Source organism: Primulina eburnea, chromosome 2, assembly GCF_022965805.1.
Source record: "Primulina eburnea isolate SZY01 chromosome 2, ASM2296580v1, whole genome shotgun sequence".
NCBI lineage: Eukaryota > Viridiplantae > Streptophyta > Magnoliopsida > Lamiales > Gesneriaceae > Primulina > Primulina eburnea.
In genome coordinates this window covers 45,054,528-45,071,024 of record NC_133102.1, presented here as the reverse complement: position 1 = coordinate 45,071,024, position 16,497 = coordinate 45,054,528, and the positions used below count along the sequence as shown (strand labels likewise).

Below are 16,497 nucleotides of genomic sequence, written 5' to 3'. Positions count from 1 at the left end.
AAAAAATTCAGTGATCAGCCAAACTCCCCGGTCACGGGCACTCCCCGGTAATTTCTCCAATGAAAACTCGAGAAAAGATCTTATTGTTTCGAACGCCACCGTGCACGGCTGTTCTAACGAATATTTGGGTTAATATCCAATAAGCTCCCTAAACTTGTATTGATCACAGATAAACTCAACCTGAAGCGGAAAATTCTCATTTGTTATTATTGGAGCATAGATTCTGTGTATGTATATGTCATGCTAAATTAGTGGAGGAAGTTGTCTTCCTGCATGATGATATATTTAGCACCTAAGCATGCCATAATATTTGGTCAATTTGTCACAAGTCTGATACAGTACACCAAAGGTGTGATTAAGTTGGATGTCATATCCAACCTACCCCATGCTCCAGATGGAACTTAAGCTTATTAACCCCAAAATATGATCATTGATGAAGATACATTAACACGAATGTAGCTACATCTCCAATGTTTCGGATGTTATTCACTCTGACTAGGGAACTTAAATAAAACCCGTCATATTAAAATCAGCATCCATACTTTATTTACGTGCACATTATATACAAACTCTGTATTTCCAAAAGTTCAAGGCAAGACAGTAAAATGGGAGAAAAAATAATTCACAGTACAAAGGTAAAATCAAATATAATGCAAGACTTGCATGATTGATCAAGCAACGTCAATGTCATCAACATCGAACCAGTCATTTGATTCCTTCGTGTCATGGGTATTTACATCATCTTTGCCAGAGTGCTTAACATCCATATCATTAGATGAATCGGACGAGCTTTTCCTCAGTTGAACCCATTCTGGAGAGTCTTTTTTGAAACTGTGATCGGATTTTTTGAAATTCGAGGATGCATCATCATCATCTTCTTCAAGATCACTGAATGAGACATCTTCTTCGTTTCCAATGGGAATGGTGACCCCAGAGGTAGGAACAATTTCTGAACTTTCTTCTTTTAACCAATCATCAGCATCATCTTCGTCTTTCTCTCCCAAAACATTTAAGAAACCAGATTTTATGGATTGGTTTGTAACCTGGCTGGTATCATTTTCTTTTATAACGGACTTGTCAACGATTTGAATGTCTTTACTCTCAATCGGGTGCTTCACTGTTTCAGAATCTGCTAGTGCATTGGATGAATGTATTTCAATGTCTGATCCCTTGGTACTCTCGTTTCCAGAAAAGATGGGGGATGGCACTGAAAGGGGCCCTTCATTTTGAGAACCAGCTTTGGTTTCTGGGTCAAAAGATTTTCCACTTAACACATCTGCTGGTTCTGAAGTTCGAATCTTCAACTCTTGGGTCAGCAAGGCTCTTGCTTTCACTATCTGCATGGCAACGGCAATGATGAACCTCAACAAAACTGGAGTTTAACAAAACAAACATTACGAGTACACACATTGAATTTGAATCGTTACAAATGAAATGGACTGTCGTCTGTCAGACTCGGAATTCTAGCCCATCTAGCAACATACAATCAAGGTCCAGATGGCCGTTAATTAGATGGTGTGTCTAGGTACAAATATTTCTGCCACTTTTATAGGGAAGCAAATCACGCGAAGATGAAATTATTGTTTGACAGCATCAAATAGACGGACATGCTACTGCCTTATAATAATAAGATCCCAGACTACTCAAATTGGAATGGAAATAATTTTTTATACTAATTCGAAGTGTCAAATAATTCTCTTCTATTTCAAAAAAAAAAAAAAAAACGTCAGTTGCCAATGATTTCGTACCATGGTTTCATTGTTGTTATATCCCACCAAAATGACACCTAGTTCAAGGATAACATAATCATAGAAAATAGAACGCACAAGCTGTAAATTTGTAAGGAAAGGTTGAAGACAAAATACAAAAATTGGTTCTGGAGTAAGAGAAACATTATTGTCAAGAACATACAGAACACCTACTACCAGTCACATGGCGACTGAATGGCATTCCCAAAGAAAATAGAGAATGAACTTGTATTGACTATCCAACTATGCACATAATATTGCAATGCAAATCATTCTCAGCAACCAAACAAGCTCTGACGGCCACCCAAACAACAAAAACATCTTTCTTCTCAAAACAAAATAAACCAAATTAAAACAAATAACAGCAGAAACCAGGATGAAAGGCAGAAAAGTAAGCAAGGAATCAGAAACAAAAAAATCCAAGAAGAAGTGCATTCCTGAACATGTAATCAACCGATAAAAGTGTAAGACCAGAAAAAGTATACCACATGTAACTAGCAATACGGATTGCCCAAGTAGGTAATGCGTTGAATGACAGGAGATAAAAAGCAAATTCCAAGAGATTTAATTAAAAATCTTTTTATTGCGTACATATGAAACTAGCAACATAGATTGCCCAAGTAGGCAATGCGTTGAGTAACTAAAGGTAAAAATGAAAATTCCAATAGATATGGTTACCACATTCTACAAGGAGATAAAACAGAAAATTACAAACGATTTACTTCTCACACTCCACATATTGTGGATATCTTAACTAGGTGATAATTGGTATTCCTTATGTTTGCAAGGAGAGCATCCTGTGGTAACAAAAGAGAATCGAAATACAAACAGCCAAACAAAAATTCAATGTACATTTCTCCCCTCCACAAAAGTATGCTGCAAAATTTCATCAGACAACGACTACAGATGGGAGCAGAGAATATCCATGCCAAATTTGTTATCAGCCCCAACTCAGATTCTCTAGAATCTCTCCAGATTCAACATTAAGTGTGCAAGAAAAACAATAGTGGCAATAAAAAACTAATGAGAAGAAGATGAAAAAGATGGCGAATATGGAAAACCTGTGAGGTAGATAGAAGTTCAGTTTCATGGCTATCCAGTATAGGGTGAAGGAGAACAAAGTATATCTTCCAGAACCGACTTTCACTCATATATCCAGGGCAAAGCTCAATCCTCAAAGCGGTTAATCTTGGAGCAAACCGTTCAACAGCTAAGGCATGTTCTTGTTGGGTATCAGACATATCAAAATCTAGAGCAAACAAATATAACGAGACAAATATTGATTAGTCCATCGTTTAAAAATTGAAATACCAAATCAAAAAAAGTTAATAACTCTCAAAGAACAAGAAAACATACGCGATCATATTCTTTTAAATTACACGGGTTGAGTATTGATTTTAACAAATTGAAAGGGTTCAAGTCAAACCAGGATGCTTCAAAGGTCTCATAGTTTTTTTTTTTTTTTTCAAAGGTCTCATAGTTCATGACTAGGGGTGGGAAAAATACCGAAATTACCGAAAAATAATCATACCGTACCGACATTTTTTTAGGTATACCACATTTTTTCGGTATATCGAATTTTTTTTCGGTATCATTATGGTATTGGTGTGAATTTTTTCCATAGAAAAATTTCGGAATTTCGGTATCGGTACCGGTATGAATTTTTTGATATCGATATTTTTGCCACGGTATACCGAAAATCCACCCCTATTCATGACAAGGTAAACAAAGATTTCTATAATTGTTTTCTAGCTAAAATCTAGGTAATCAACAAATAACTTTCTTTGTCAAATAAAACTCCCTCCTATCATCCAAATTTATCACCCTACAACTAGTCAATAGACCATTACATTCATATGATGTCTTTGGGCTGTTGCTTGTCATATGATAGAGGATACTAGGCAATTTTATGGCTTCACAGGAATCGACACAGTACCACATGGTTTCAAAACAATGCCCGATGGACTTGAATCTCCCTTAAGGCAGCCGTATAATGAATATCATTTGTATAACATCCCAGATTTGCCGATTGTCTCTATTGAACAGAAACGAGCCTTTTCAGCGTGCTTATGTCCTCACTCACACACATCCTATGAAATTTTCAAGGAGGTCATCTATCCAAAAATTGCTCCGTGTCAATCACGTTTAACTTTGGAGTTCTTATTTAATTAAAACCCGAAAAGAATATGCACTTTCTTGAGATGAACGGTACATATCAAATCTTTTAAGCTCTTGTCAACTGTACTGTCTCGATCAGTTTTGGATACTCTCTCACACCAATGTGGGATCGATTAACTCATATTACGCCTAGAAGCCTGTCAGGAGTCGCTCATTATCTGTGCTACCTTATGACATCGACAATCAATCCCGCCCATGCATCACAATTTGTGTTTCACCTCTAGTTGTGCATTACAAGAAATTACAAAAAGATGTAGACTCTACTGGAGTTTGAAAGGAAGGCAAAACAATTAATTGCCCCTCTCAAGTCGCGTGAGATAAAATGTAATATGCTTCTAATCTTGCCATCATCAGGAAAACAAAATTTATTCATCAATTTAAATAATGGCAACCAAAAAACTAACTGTATATTCCCGAAACTACATAAATCAACTATACCAATATCATCTTCAGCATTTTCGGGTAGAGGAAAATCCAGCCAAGTCTCTGGATGCATAGCGATGTCCCGCGCGAAGGCCACCACTTCCTCACTGACACCCACTTCACCTTTCCTCATCGAATCAAAACCCTCCTTGCTCCCCTCCCCACCTTCATCATTCGATTCCAACTGCAGGAAATCCGATGCCATTTTCGTAATTTCAGACACGTTGATATTATTTGATATCCGATATATCCCACTCTTGAACTTTCCCCCAATCTCCGCAAAGTCACTCCGAATCCCCGACATCAAATCCGGGTCAGATTCATCAGTTTCCTGCTCGTGTCTGGTCTGCTGAGGAGGGGGAGCCAAAAATGAAGCCACTCCCCAGAATTGACGGGTCAGGGTTTTGGTGAGGTCCGAGAGGTCATCCTTGACGCCGCGCGGCGGAGATGTCGGAGATGATGCGTCGTCGTTCTGAAGGCGAGGGCTTCCCAGTTGCTTGGATTCGGGCTTGACGATGCTGACGTCATCCTCGTCGAGCTTGAGAGAGTTGGCGATGGATCGCACCAACCATGACATTGTAGGGAGGAGGTTTGGTTCCGGTATGAATCGCCGGCGAACTGCTCGTGGGAAGTTAGGGACTACACAGACTGGACTCTACTTTCACAGCTTTGCTCTAGAATGCCAATCGCGACGAAGCTTGCTGAACGCTGTCGTTTTGTTGATATCCCCTGAACTTATTCGTTTTAATTATCTAGCGCCGATAGTTTTGGATCGTTGGATGGAGTTCTACGCCAAGAACATTTTTGAAGTATTTTGTTTTTTTAATATTTGTCAATAATTTACTTTAAAAAATAATTTGCTCAAGTGTGTTTATCCGAACATCTCCATCAGCTTTCTTAAAACCAAAATTTACTTTAAAATTTAGATTTTATAATTAAAAAAACTTCTGCAAATAATAAAATATTATTCATCTCATCTATTTCATTTCTCACTTCTCCTTCTCTTTTCCCGTTTATCATTCCCTCTCAAATCCCAATCATCATCATTGTTTTAATGGCAGTCGAGACGGTCGCCTATGCAGTGTTTAGGCGATAGGCAGCCCTCGACCGCACGCCGCACGGCCTATGCAGTGTTTAGGCGGTCCAATCCCTCCCAATTTTTTTTCTCTATTTTACAGATCGACGGTAGATCTATAGAAGAGCACATGATGATATAAAATGTTTATGTTTCAAGAAGAAATATCACTTTAGAATTCTGGAATGAATTAGTCGATTTCGTTTTTTTTTTAAATGCAAACTGAGGAAAAAATAAATCTAGCTTACTTTTGGAACGAGCTTGTTTCTACTTTGCTCTCATCTAAGTTGATGTTTCGATTCTGCAGATTTATTGAGCCTCAATTCACCTTTTTTTCTGCACTATTTTATTTATGTTCGCTGTGATCGATTGATTTACGCTAGATATAGAACACGATAATTTAATAGTTTACATTTTATATTGATAATTGTTAATGAATTCGATTGTTGTCATCTAATATTAATGCTTGAGATTTTGCCAATGATCGTCGTCGTGTCAATGTTTAAAACAATGATTATTGATTTTTCTTTATAATTTTGTTAAAATAAGATATATTTTTTAAGTATTTGCAAACACATTGTTTAAATGTCTGAAAATTTGGATGTGGTTGAGTAATTAGATATTGATGGGATGTGCAGCACGCGTTTTGAATTTGAAATATTACCATATAATGTGATTTTTTTTCTTAAAATTCAAGTTCATGGTAGATCGGTATTAATTGATTTAATATAATAATTTTATATCCAAAGAACATGGAGCAAAAAATGATGAAATTAACTAAGCAGGAAAGAATATATGAAATCCATGCAAAGTGAAGAAGGAGACACGGTAAGCTCGAGCGGACTCATCAGCTCTCCGAAACTACTCGTCTCCACTTATTGCTGATGCTCTTCTTCAGCAGACGCCGGTGTGTTTGCCGTGTGTTCAGCTACCGGAAACCACTCATGCAGCAGTGGCGCCACCTCGTGCAGCCGTGTAATTGGCTGGAATTCAGTGGCACCAGTGAGCTTCTGAACAACATCCCTGAAGTGGATAGGTGCCACGTTGTACACCTTTGGCGGGGTTCGTGGCCAAGGTGCGATCGGTATCCTCATTATCTTCTTATCCTTCGCGGGAATCTTGAGAACCGAATGGAGCTTTGAATGGACGGTCGGTGGTCGTTTTGTACTCTCTTCTTTTTTGTGATGATTATAATTATGAGGAGACTGAATTTCTGAATAACCAGAATCAGAATAAGCACTCGAGGAAGAAGAGGAAGAGTACATGATAGAAAAATTGTTTCGATACGATCGTAAATCTCGATGTGTTTATATCAGTTATGTATATTATTGTAATACTAGTAGGATAAAGTGACGGATTTAGTTAATTGGTTTGAGTAGTTCTTTATATATAGTGTATTTCTTTGTAATTTCAACTGAAGTTAAGTTGGATGAAGAGGGAAGAAGAAAGGGACTTCGCCTATTTCCTTCGGGCTACGTCCTTCCAGTTTTCATATTATATAATTATCTGTCTGCTGGGGTCGGCGGCGTCGGCCGTGGAAGGTGACGGTACATGCACTATGGTGCACAAGTTTGACCAAGTTTAAAAAATAACATTAATAAATTTTCTACCATAATTTAGCTTGCCATTATTGTTGTGTTCGATTCATATGCCGAGATTATACGAATTTGGATCGTATTTTTCTCGAAAGAGTCTACAAACATGTAAAATATTATTAATCAAATTTATATAACCTTATCATTGAAAAGGGGAGATGTTAATTTTTTTTCAATAAAACCTGAGGGTTTTTTTTTATCATGTTATACATCAATTTACAATATTAATCCATAATTTGTAAAAAAAATCAACTTTAATTATTTTCATCGTAGCGATGACGTGGTAACATCGAACATGTTAGCAATATATATAGTCATTAAGTATTTTCCGATAACGTGTTATCATTTTTTGGTGTCGGTATTCATATAAAAAAATAATAAAAGAGGAAAAATACAAATTAATGAACTCATATCATAAATTGATAGACAAAAGGACTTTTTTGGTCATATAACTTATATACATAGAGTGCATTTGAGAAGCTGGATTTAAAATTCATGTATTTCAATTATAATTTTATTGTTAACAATGTAACAACATATCAAAACTTAAATTCATGTATTACTTATTTATACATTAATAATACAAAGTAAAACGAATTTCAACTAACATAATTATTGGATGAACTTGAAATATATAATAATCAACATGAAATACTATATAAACATGTTAGAAGCGAATTTTAAATTTATAACATTATTTCTCTAAAAAAATATCTTTGAAATTTATGGATTTAAAATATTTTCATCCACGTTGTAACTTTCCACCCTATAGCTTATCCCTCTTGCTTGACATTGATCAAACTTTCCACCATCTTTTTTTACAAATTTGCTCGCGTCTTTTTTTAATGCTACACATGGAATTTTAGATATTTTAAACGGTAAATTCGATGCCATCTGTTAAGGTTTTTCTCTAAAAATGCATCCATTGGTGGTAATTTATTATTAACGGACTCTTAAATGCCATTTTAAGGTAGCGTTTGGTTTGGAGGATAAAATAAATTAATGATTAGTATTTAAATGATAAAGAAAATGACTGTCGTAGAAATGTAATATATGATGTAAAATAGTATTTTGTTTGGTAAGATTTTTAAGTGTAGTTTTGAATTTTTTGATAAAAGTACTAAATTTGTCCTTTCTTCTTTTTTTTTCTTTCTTCCACTTTGGCGGCGGCGGCGGTCGGCTGGAAGTGGAGGTGGATGCCGGCAACGGCGCGGCGGTGGTCGACTGTTGCTGCGGTGTTGGTCGACGACCGACGGTGGTGGCCGGTGGCAGGCGGAGGTGGTCAGCGGTTGTCGGCCTTTGGCGGGGTTGTCGGTGGGCGGTCGGTGGAAGGAAGTGGTGATGAGTTTGAATTTAGGAGAAGAGTAAAATTAGAAAAATAGGATGTATTAAGAGTGAGATAAATAATCTTGGGGGGTGAGGAGGTATTATTTTAGCCTACCTAATATAACATAATCATTCATACGAAGGATTTGCTTGGTTAAATAAAAAATGAACTAAACAAATGATTAGGTACGTTAAAATATATTAGGCTAGATGGTGAAATTCATAAAAGAGCATTCCAAAATCCGTAGATCACTGTTTAGTTTAAAAATGGAAGTGATATATGGCATCTATTTCTTTCGTATTTTTAATAAATGGAAATACATAAAGATTATGTTTGGATAGAGTGATTTGAACACGAGAAGTATTTGATTGATACATATGCAATGACTCGAAAATTTAAAAGTTATTATGCGGTTAATATTTTTTGGTGTATACTGAGTAAACTCTCTAGTTAACACAATAACTTACAATTCAGACTAGTAAAGTAAAATGCATTCGACAAACGTTCACCTACTTCTACCGACTTGAACATCCATCGAGAGATTAAACAAGTTCATAATGAAAAACGATGATTCTGATTAGTGAAATTCAAAACCATCAAAAGAAATGTATTAATACGTATATTTAATGGATACTAGAAGAAATCATATTGATCAATATTTTTTAGAATATGTCTCTTGTGAGACGGCTCACGAATATTTATCTGTGAGACGGTCAACCGTACCGATATTCACAATAAAAAGTAATACTCTTAGCATAAAAAGTAATATTTTTTCATAGATGACCCAAATAAAAGATTCGTCTAAAAAAATATGACCCGTGAGATCGTTTCACATAAGTTTTTGCCTATTTTTTTTATTGATTTAAAACTTTTTTTATAGACATGATTCTCATATTTCCAAAAAAAAAAATATTTGTGGTACCATTTATATTACAGTTCTTATAAATTATAAATATATGGTCCAACCAATACATAGTATAATTTCGAATACAATTTTTTTTTTAAAAAAACAAAAATAAAAATCGTATTTGTGCAGAATCGTATGCCAAATTCTCCGAATCATCACTTATTATTTATTATTAAGCAATGAGTTTTATGCCGTGTCGGAAGCATTCTATATTTTTCATATGACCTATGCACTGACGTAAACTTGTCATTTTATAGTAAGCAAAATTTATATTGTAGTCTCGTGGGATAATAGATTTACGAGGTAAGGAATAATTTGAAGTTGAATGTTATGGACGAATACATTTTAAACTTTTAATTATAAGATCAAGTAAATCCATGTTAGAAAATATGTTTTCAAAAATGTGATTTTGTTTCATTCGCGATGTCGTTTATTTTTTTTACCATGTTAGAAAATATGTTTTCAAAAATGTGATTTTATTTCAATCGCGATGTCGTTTATTTTTTTTACCATGTTAGAAAATATGTTTTCAAAAATGTGATTTTGTTTCAATCACGATGTCGTTTATTTTTTTTTATAAAAAAATAAAAATAAATATTCTCATCACTATGTTGCTACTGAGGCAATGTCAATTTTCTTGAAAGGAAATTCAAAACATGAGTATTACTAGCTTTGTGAAGACAATTAGTTATTGTAAACGAATCTAACAGCAGTATTATCTTCATATTCAAATTGAAATTCATTTTTTTGTTTTGGACATAAACTATCAGAGTAGGTCTAATTGAGACCGTCTCACGGATCTCGATCTGTGAAACGGGTCAAGGCTACAGATATTCAAAATAAAAAGTAATACTCTAAACATAATAAGTAATACTTTTTCATAGATTATCCAAATAAAGATCCGTCTCACAAAATACGACCCGTGAGACCGTCTCACACAAGTTTTTGCCAAACTATTATCAAAAAATTTAAATTATATTAACAGTATTATTCAAATATTTTAAATCATATGCGCTAACCTTAACGTCACATTTTTATCGGTTTCCTCATATTAATAATCAAAACTCCAAATTTCTATATAACATATGTAAGCGACCACGTCATACGCTAATGCTGTTCAGAGAAGTGATCAAACTTTATTCGATTTCTACGGTCTTAGTCACTTGAAATTTTTTGTATGAGTTTATTACAAGGCATTGACCGGCTTACAAAATTACGAGTCCTGTAGAAATTTAACATATAATTATCTTGGATACATGCAATAAATTTGAACGTCCGATCGAATTGGTGAGTATGTAAACACTTGACAAATGAAATTGGGTTCGATTTCTTACCAACAATTTAGTAGAGAACATGATTTGCATGCTATTGTATTAGTTTGTTATTTTACTAAAGGCAGATCAAAAAGTAACACTTACGAGTTTTATCGTCATCAAAAAATACGAGCACATGCCCAACAGAAATAAGGTTTTTTTAAAAATAATATAACATAAATTATACCACAAAAAAGATTAAATAAATTGACCATAATGAAAATTTTCTGGGAAAGATGTTTGATCGTCGGGGACGTAACCATCCATGAATTACAAATATTGTTGGTTATATAGCAATAAATAATAATAAATAATAACATAAGTCGTGTTTCTCTGTCTTCACGATTATTCAGCCTTGTATCAAGAACTACAGTTAGCTTCTTCGGCTCACTTCAATAACAGAAAGACTTCTTTCTTCAATTGCTACTCACATTAACATGGTATCAGAGCATGCGATCTAGGGCATCGCTTCCAATTGCTGCCGAATTCTCTACTACTTCAGCTTGGGTGTGCTTCGCTCATTAATCGCGGTACAGTTGCGGAATTTGTGGATTTTCTTGCAAATCTGTCTGCTTCATTTCTCAGTTGGTCCTAATTCATGGCAACTCTCAACAATTTTGGTGATTCTCTGTCGATTCAACCTTCGGATACCCCAGGAATAAACATCATTAATGAACAGTTAACTGGTGTTGAGAATTATGGGGTGTGGAGTCGTGCGATGTTGATTGCATTACGTGCGAAGAATAAATTGGCATTTATTGATGGAACTTGCCAACGTCCAGCTGCAGGAAGCCTTACGTTCAATCAGTGGGAACGATGTAACGCATTAGTGCTATCGTGGATCATGAATACGGTTTCTAAGGAAATATTTGGGGGCATCGTATACTCAACTGATGCATCAGCTGTTTGGAATGATTTGAAGGAACAATTTGATAAAGTCAATGGATCTCGAATATTTGCCATTCACAGGGAGATCGGAGGATTGCGCCAGGGTAATCTCTCTATTTCTACATATTATTGTAAACTCAAAAAACTCTGGGATGAATATGCATCATTTGTTGTTCTTCCCTTTTGTACATGTGATACGGCTCGCAAGTATATTGATCATGATCATCAACAAAAGTTGCTCCAATTTCTGCTTGGATTAAATGATAGTTACGTCCACATTCGAAGTCAGATTCTGATGATGGATCCACTGCCATCCGTGGGACAAGCCTTCTCTGTTGTATCTCAAGAAGAGTCAACCCGATCATTGTTAGCAGTTGAACCTCCACCGTCTGTTTTTTATTCGTCTCGGAACAAGGTAGATGAACGTAAGACAGATGTGGTTACATGTGAATATTGTCATGTACCTGGTCATTCTAAAGGAAATTGCTACAAGCTTGTTGGTTATCCACCGGGCCATCGGTTGTATAAACCTCAACAGTTTCGAGGACCTAAGAAATTATCCAAGGATAATTTTAAACCAAGGCAGCCTTATCGTGATGTAAACTTGGCTACTGAAGTTCAAGCAGAGACGTTCAATCCAGAAGTCATCAACAACACTCCAATTTTTACACCTGCTCAATATGCTGAAATAATGAAGTTGTTGGGCGGTTCTGCGGGACAATCCCCCACTGAACCGATGGCAAATATGGCAGGTAATCTTGATACACCTTGTGGCACAAATTGGGTAATCGATACAGGGGCAACTGAACATATGATTGGTAATGCCTTGTTGTTGCATAGCACTAAGTCCTTGCCTAACTCTAATAGTTCCGTGCGACTGCCAAATGGTAATCAAGTTCATGTTACTAAAATAGGTTCAGTAGCTTTATCCACATCAATCATTCTTCCCGATGTTCTGTACATTCCTCAATTTCAGTACAATTTGTTGTCAATCTCTCAATTTACTAAGACTCAGAACTGTTCTGTTGTCTTTTATCCACATCTCTATATTTTTTAGGACCTCAGCCGTGGGAGGATCATGGGGATTGGTAAGGAAAAACATGGCCTCTATCATCTCACCAATATGTCTTCTACGTTTTTTTGCTCTACTGATGTTACACCTTCTCTATACTCCCAATGTAATACATTTTCCAATACACATACTGTTGTTTCTTGCATAACAATTAGTACAGATCTTTGGCATAAAAGACTTGGGCATATGTCTCTTGCTCGAATGAAAATGTTGCCATTTATGTTGACCAATTCTGTTTTGAAGCTTTGCTCCATTTGTCCTCAAGCTAAACAAACTAGATCAAGCTTTCCACAGAAAAGTATGTCTACATCTTCACATTCTTTTCAATTGTTACACATGGATATTTGGGGTCCGTTTCGAGAACCCACTTACAATGGTGAACATTATTTCATCACGATTGTTGATGATTTTTCTCGAGAAACTTGGGTGTATCTTATGCATTCCAAGCTAGATATACTCCACATTCTTCAACATTTTTTTTGCTATGGTAAAGAATCAATTTTCCAGATCTATTAATGTCATTCGCACCGATAATGCATCTGATTTTTTCAAGTCTGAATGTAGTTCCTTTTCTTCTTCCCTTGGAGTCATACACCAAAGTTCTTGTCCTTATACGCCACAACAAAATGGTGCGGTTGAACGGAAACATCGGCATATTCTCAACATAGCGCGGTCCTTGAGATTTCAAGCATCGCTTCCACTTAAATTTTGGGGGGATTGTGTTTTAACTGCGGTATACCTCATCAACCGTACACCTAGTCCCCTTATTCAAAACAAAACACCATTCGAAATTCTGTTTTGTCAATCTCCCTCTTACTCTCACCTTAGAGTTTTCGGTTTTCTTTGCTATGCAACAACTTTAACTCGAGATCATAAGTTTTCTCCACGTGCCAATGAATGTGTCTTTTTGGGTTATTCTAATCTTCAAAAAGGATATAAACTTATGAATCTTCAAACTAATAAATTCTTGATATCTAGAGATGTTGTGTTCCATGAGGATTGTTTTCCTTTTGATAAATCAAGGGTCTCATCTCCCCTCTGTTTCAATCCATTACCCATCACGGAATCTTCTAACCATGACAGTGAAAGTTCAGATTCAATCCTTGAATCCTCCACTGATCCTCCCGCAGCCCATACACCATCTGATAGCTCCATGATACAGCCACGCAGGTCCACTCGCATCACTCGACCTCCTATTTGGACCACCGATTACACTTGTCCTTATTTGTCCCAAACAAATTCTGCTACTTGTGTCTATCCCATATCACATCAGTTGCAATATTCCAACTTCTCTCCCTCCTATCAAAATTTTGTCGCTGCCATTTCCTCCATGACCGAACCCAGATTTTACCATGAGGCAGTCGGCGATCCTAGATGGAGGGAAGCTATGGACTTAGAAATCTCGGCACTGGAATCCAATCACACATGGACATTGGTAGATTTACCGAGGAATACTAAACTCGTGGGGTGTCGATGGGTTTACAAGATAAAATATTTGCCGGATGGGAAGGTTGATCGATTTAAAGTAAGATTAGTAGCCAAGGGATATACTCAGCTTCCAGGTATCGATTTTCATGATACATTTTCACCCACGGCCAAAATTATAACCATTAGATGTTTATTGGCCTTGGCATCAATTAATCGGTGGAGCCTTCATCAAATGGATGTAGCCAATGCATTTCTCCAAGGCGATTTGGATGAGGAGATTTTCATGAGTGTGCCACCGGGATATAAGGTTCATGGGACTAATAAGGTTTGTAAGTTGCGCAAGTCCTTATATGGTCTCAAGCAAGCATCACGTCAATGGAACCACAAATTTGCTAGTGTGATGATTGAGGCAGGATTCACGCAGTCGCAAAATGATCATTCTTTGTTTTTGAAACATAATTCTGATGGCATAACTCTTCTAATAGTCTATGTAGATGATATAGTCATCACGGGTGGTAGTGAAGCCGTCATTGCTCATCTCAAGAAGTTTTTGCATTCCAAATTGCAGCTTAGAGATCTTGGCACTTTACGGTACTTCTTGGGGCTTGAAATTGCTCGATCCAAAGAGGGCATATATCTTAACCAAAGGAAATATTCTTTGGAGCTTATTTCAGAAGTTGGCCTCTCTGGAGCAAAACCGTGTGATACACCATTTGAACAACATAAACGGTTGACAAGTTTAGATTTGGATCTCATTATGAGACAAGAGCATTCAGTCGCTGAGAATGATTCTGTTCTTTCAAATCCAGATTCTTACACTCATCTGGTAGGGAAGTTGATTTATCTTACGATCACTAGACCTGATTTGTCTTATGTTGTTCAACATTTAAGTCAGTTTATGAACTCTCCCAAACAATCTCACATGGATGCTGCACTTCGTGTTGTGAGATATATAAAAAAGACACCTGGTCTCGGCATTTTGCTACCTTCTCACAGTGCCTTGGTTCTCTCTGCCCATTGTGATTCGGATTGGGCAGCTTGTCCCATGACACGACGGTCGCTTACGGGTTACTGTATCAACTTGGGAGATTCGTTGTTGTCTTGGCGAACTAAAAAACAGAGTACCGTATCACGATCTTCCGCTGAAGCTGAATACCGAGCCATGGCTACAACCACATGTGAAATTGTTTGGATTATTGGCTTACTTTCGGACATGGGAGTGCAGTTGCAAGGCCCTGCTCTTCTATACTGTGATAATAAAGCGGCTTTGCATATAGCTGCAAATCCGATGTATCATGAGCGTACCAAGCACATTGAAATTGACTGCCATTTGGTGCGGGAAAAGATTAAAGCAGGTTTGATCAAAACAGCGCACATTTCTACGTCTCAACAACTAGCGGATATATTCACCAAAGGATTGAGTAAAGAGCAACATGTTTTTTTGTTGTCCAAGCTTGGTGTTCGTGACCTATACCAAGCTTGAGGGGGTGTGTTGGTTATATAGCAATAAATAATAATAAATAATAACATAAGTCGTGTTTCTCTGTCTTCACGATTATTCAGTTTATGTGTATATATAGCCTTGTATCAAGAACTACAGTTAGCTTCTTCGGCTCACTTCAATAACAGAAAGACTTCTTTCTTCAATTGCTACTCACATTAACAAATCATACCAGATAAATAAAATATACTAGTACAGGAGTGATTATCCTAAAATTAAAATATGATTTTATAAATTTACAATTGAAAGTATCTTCGAAGAGTCGATTTTAGTCGTCAATTAAAAAGAATATTAAACCTAATTCTAGTATATGATTTCATGTTAAACACTTGCACTAAAATTATACTCACTAATTGAGCTACATTTTTCTAATGAGTAATAGCCCACTTACCTCTATATTGACTACAATAATTTTTATTCATGTAATGATAATTTGTTTGCAAATAGGTATAAAATATCTGGGCTTTGACTCTAACCTAGGAATCTTGTTCGGGCCACTCAATTAACCAAAATTGCTATATTTTAGTTTTCAAAAAAAGAGTCAATATGTTATTTCCTATTTAAAACATTAAAAAAAAAGTTTAAAAATTCGAAATACTTTGTTTATACTTGATTTGTCATGGTTGTAATTGAATAACAAGTTAGATTATACTTCAAACTCACTCCATCCGGCCTTTAATTCACATTAAACCCTTGAGTAGGAGGTATATTGTGAGACGATATTCATGAATCTTTATATGTGAGACTGATCAATCCTATCGATATTTAGAATAACAAGTAATACTCTTTTAATAAAAAGTAATACATTTCATGGATGATCCAAATAAGATATCTGTTTTACAAAATACGACTCGTGAGACCGTCTCACACAAATTTTTGTCATAACTCTTATATTATCGATGGTGTCAACTAAGTTCCTTTTTTGTTTGTTTGGCAGAAGCCAGAAGTAAACTTAACAAATCAATTACTTTTCAATAAATTTATAGATAATAGGTAAATCTGATTATTATATGATAGAAAAAACATACACACAACTCGATTT

The 16,497-nt window shown here is 35.9% G+C and overlaps 2 protein-coding genes across 2 annotated transcripts; one reads left to right on the top strand and one right to left on the bottom strand.

The window, feature by feature from the left end:
* Nucleotides 1–521: 521 nt before the first annotated feature.
* On the bottom strand, nucleotides 522–5,128 carry LOC140823610 (uncharacterized). The gene is made up of 3 exons (XM_073185036.1): nucleotides 4,365–5,128; nucleotides 2,810–2,997; nucleotides 522–1,337 (listed from the first exon to the last, which is right to left on the bottom strand). Exons 1-3 carry the CDS (start codon nucleotides 4,924–4,926, stop codon nucleotides 672–674), a joined length of 1,416 nt encoding a protein of 471 aa, XP_073041137.1. The 5' UTR covers nucleotides 4,927–5,128; the 3' UTR covers nucleotides 522–671.
* Nucleotides 5,129–11,082: 5,954 nt separating this feature from the next.
* Nucleotides 11,083–12,923, top strand: LOC140824793 (uncharacterized). The gene is made up of 2 exons (XM_073186341.1): nucleotides 11,083–12,206; nucleotides 12,512–12,923. Exons 1-2 carry the CDS (start codon nucleotides 11,165–11,167, stop codon nucleotides 12,544–12,546), a joined length of 1,077 nt encoding a protein of 358 aa, XP_073042442.1. The 5' UTR covers nucleotides 11,083–11,164; the 3' UTR covers nucleotides 12,547–12,923.
* The last annotated feature ends 3,574 nt before the right edge of the window (nucleotides 12,924–16,497 follow it).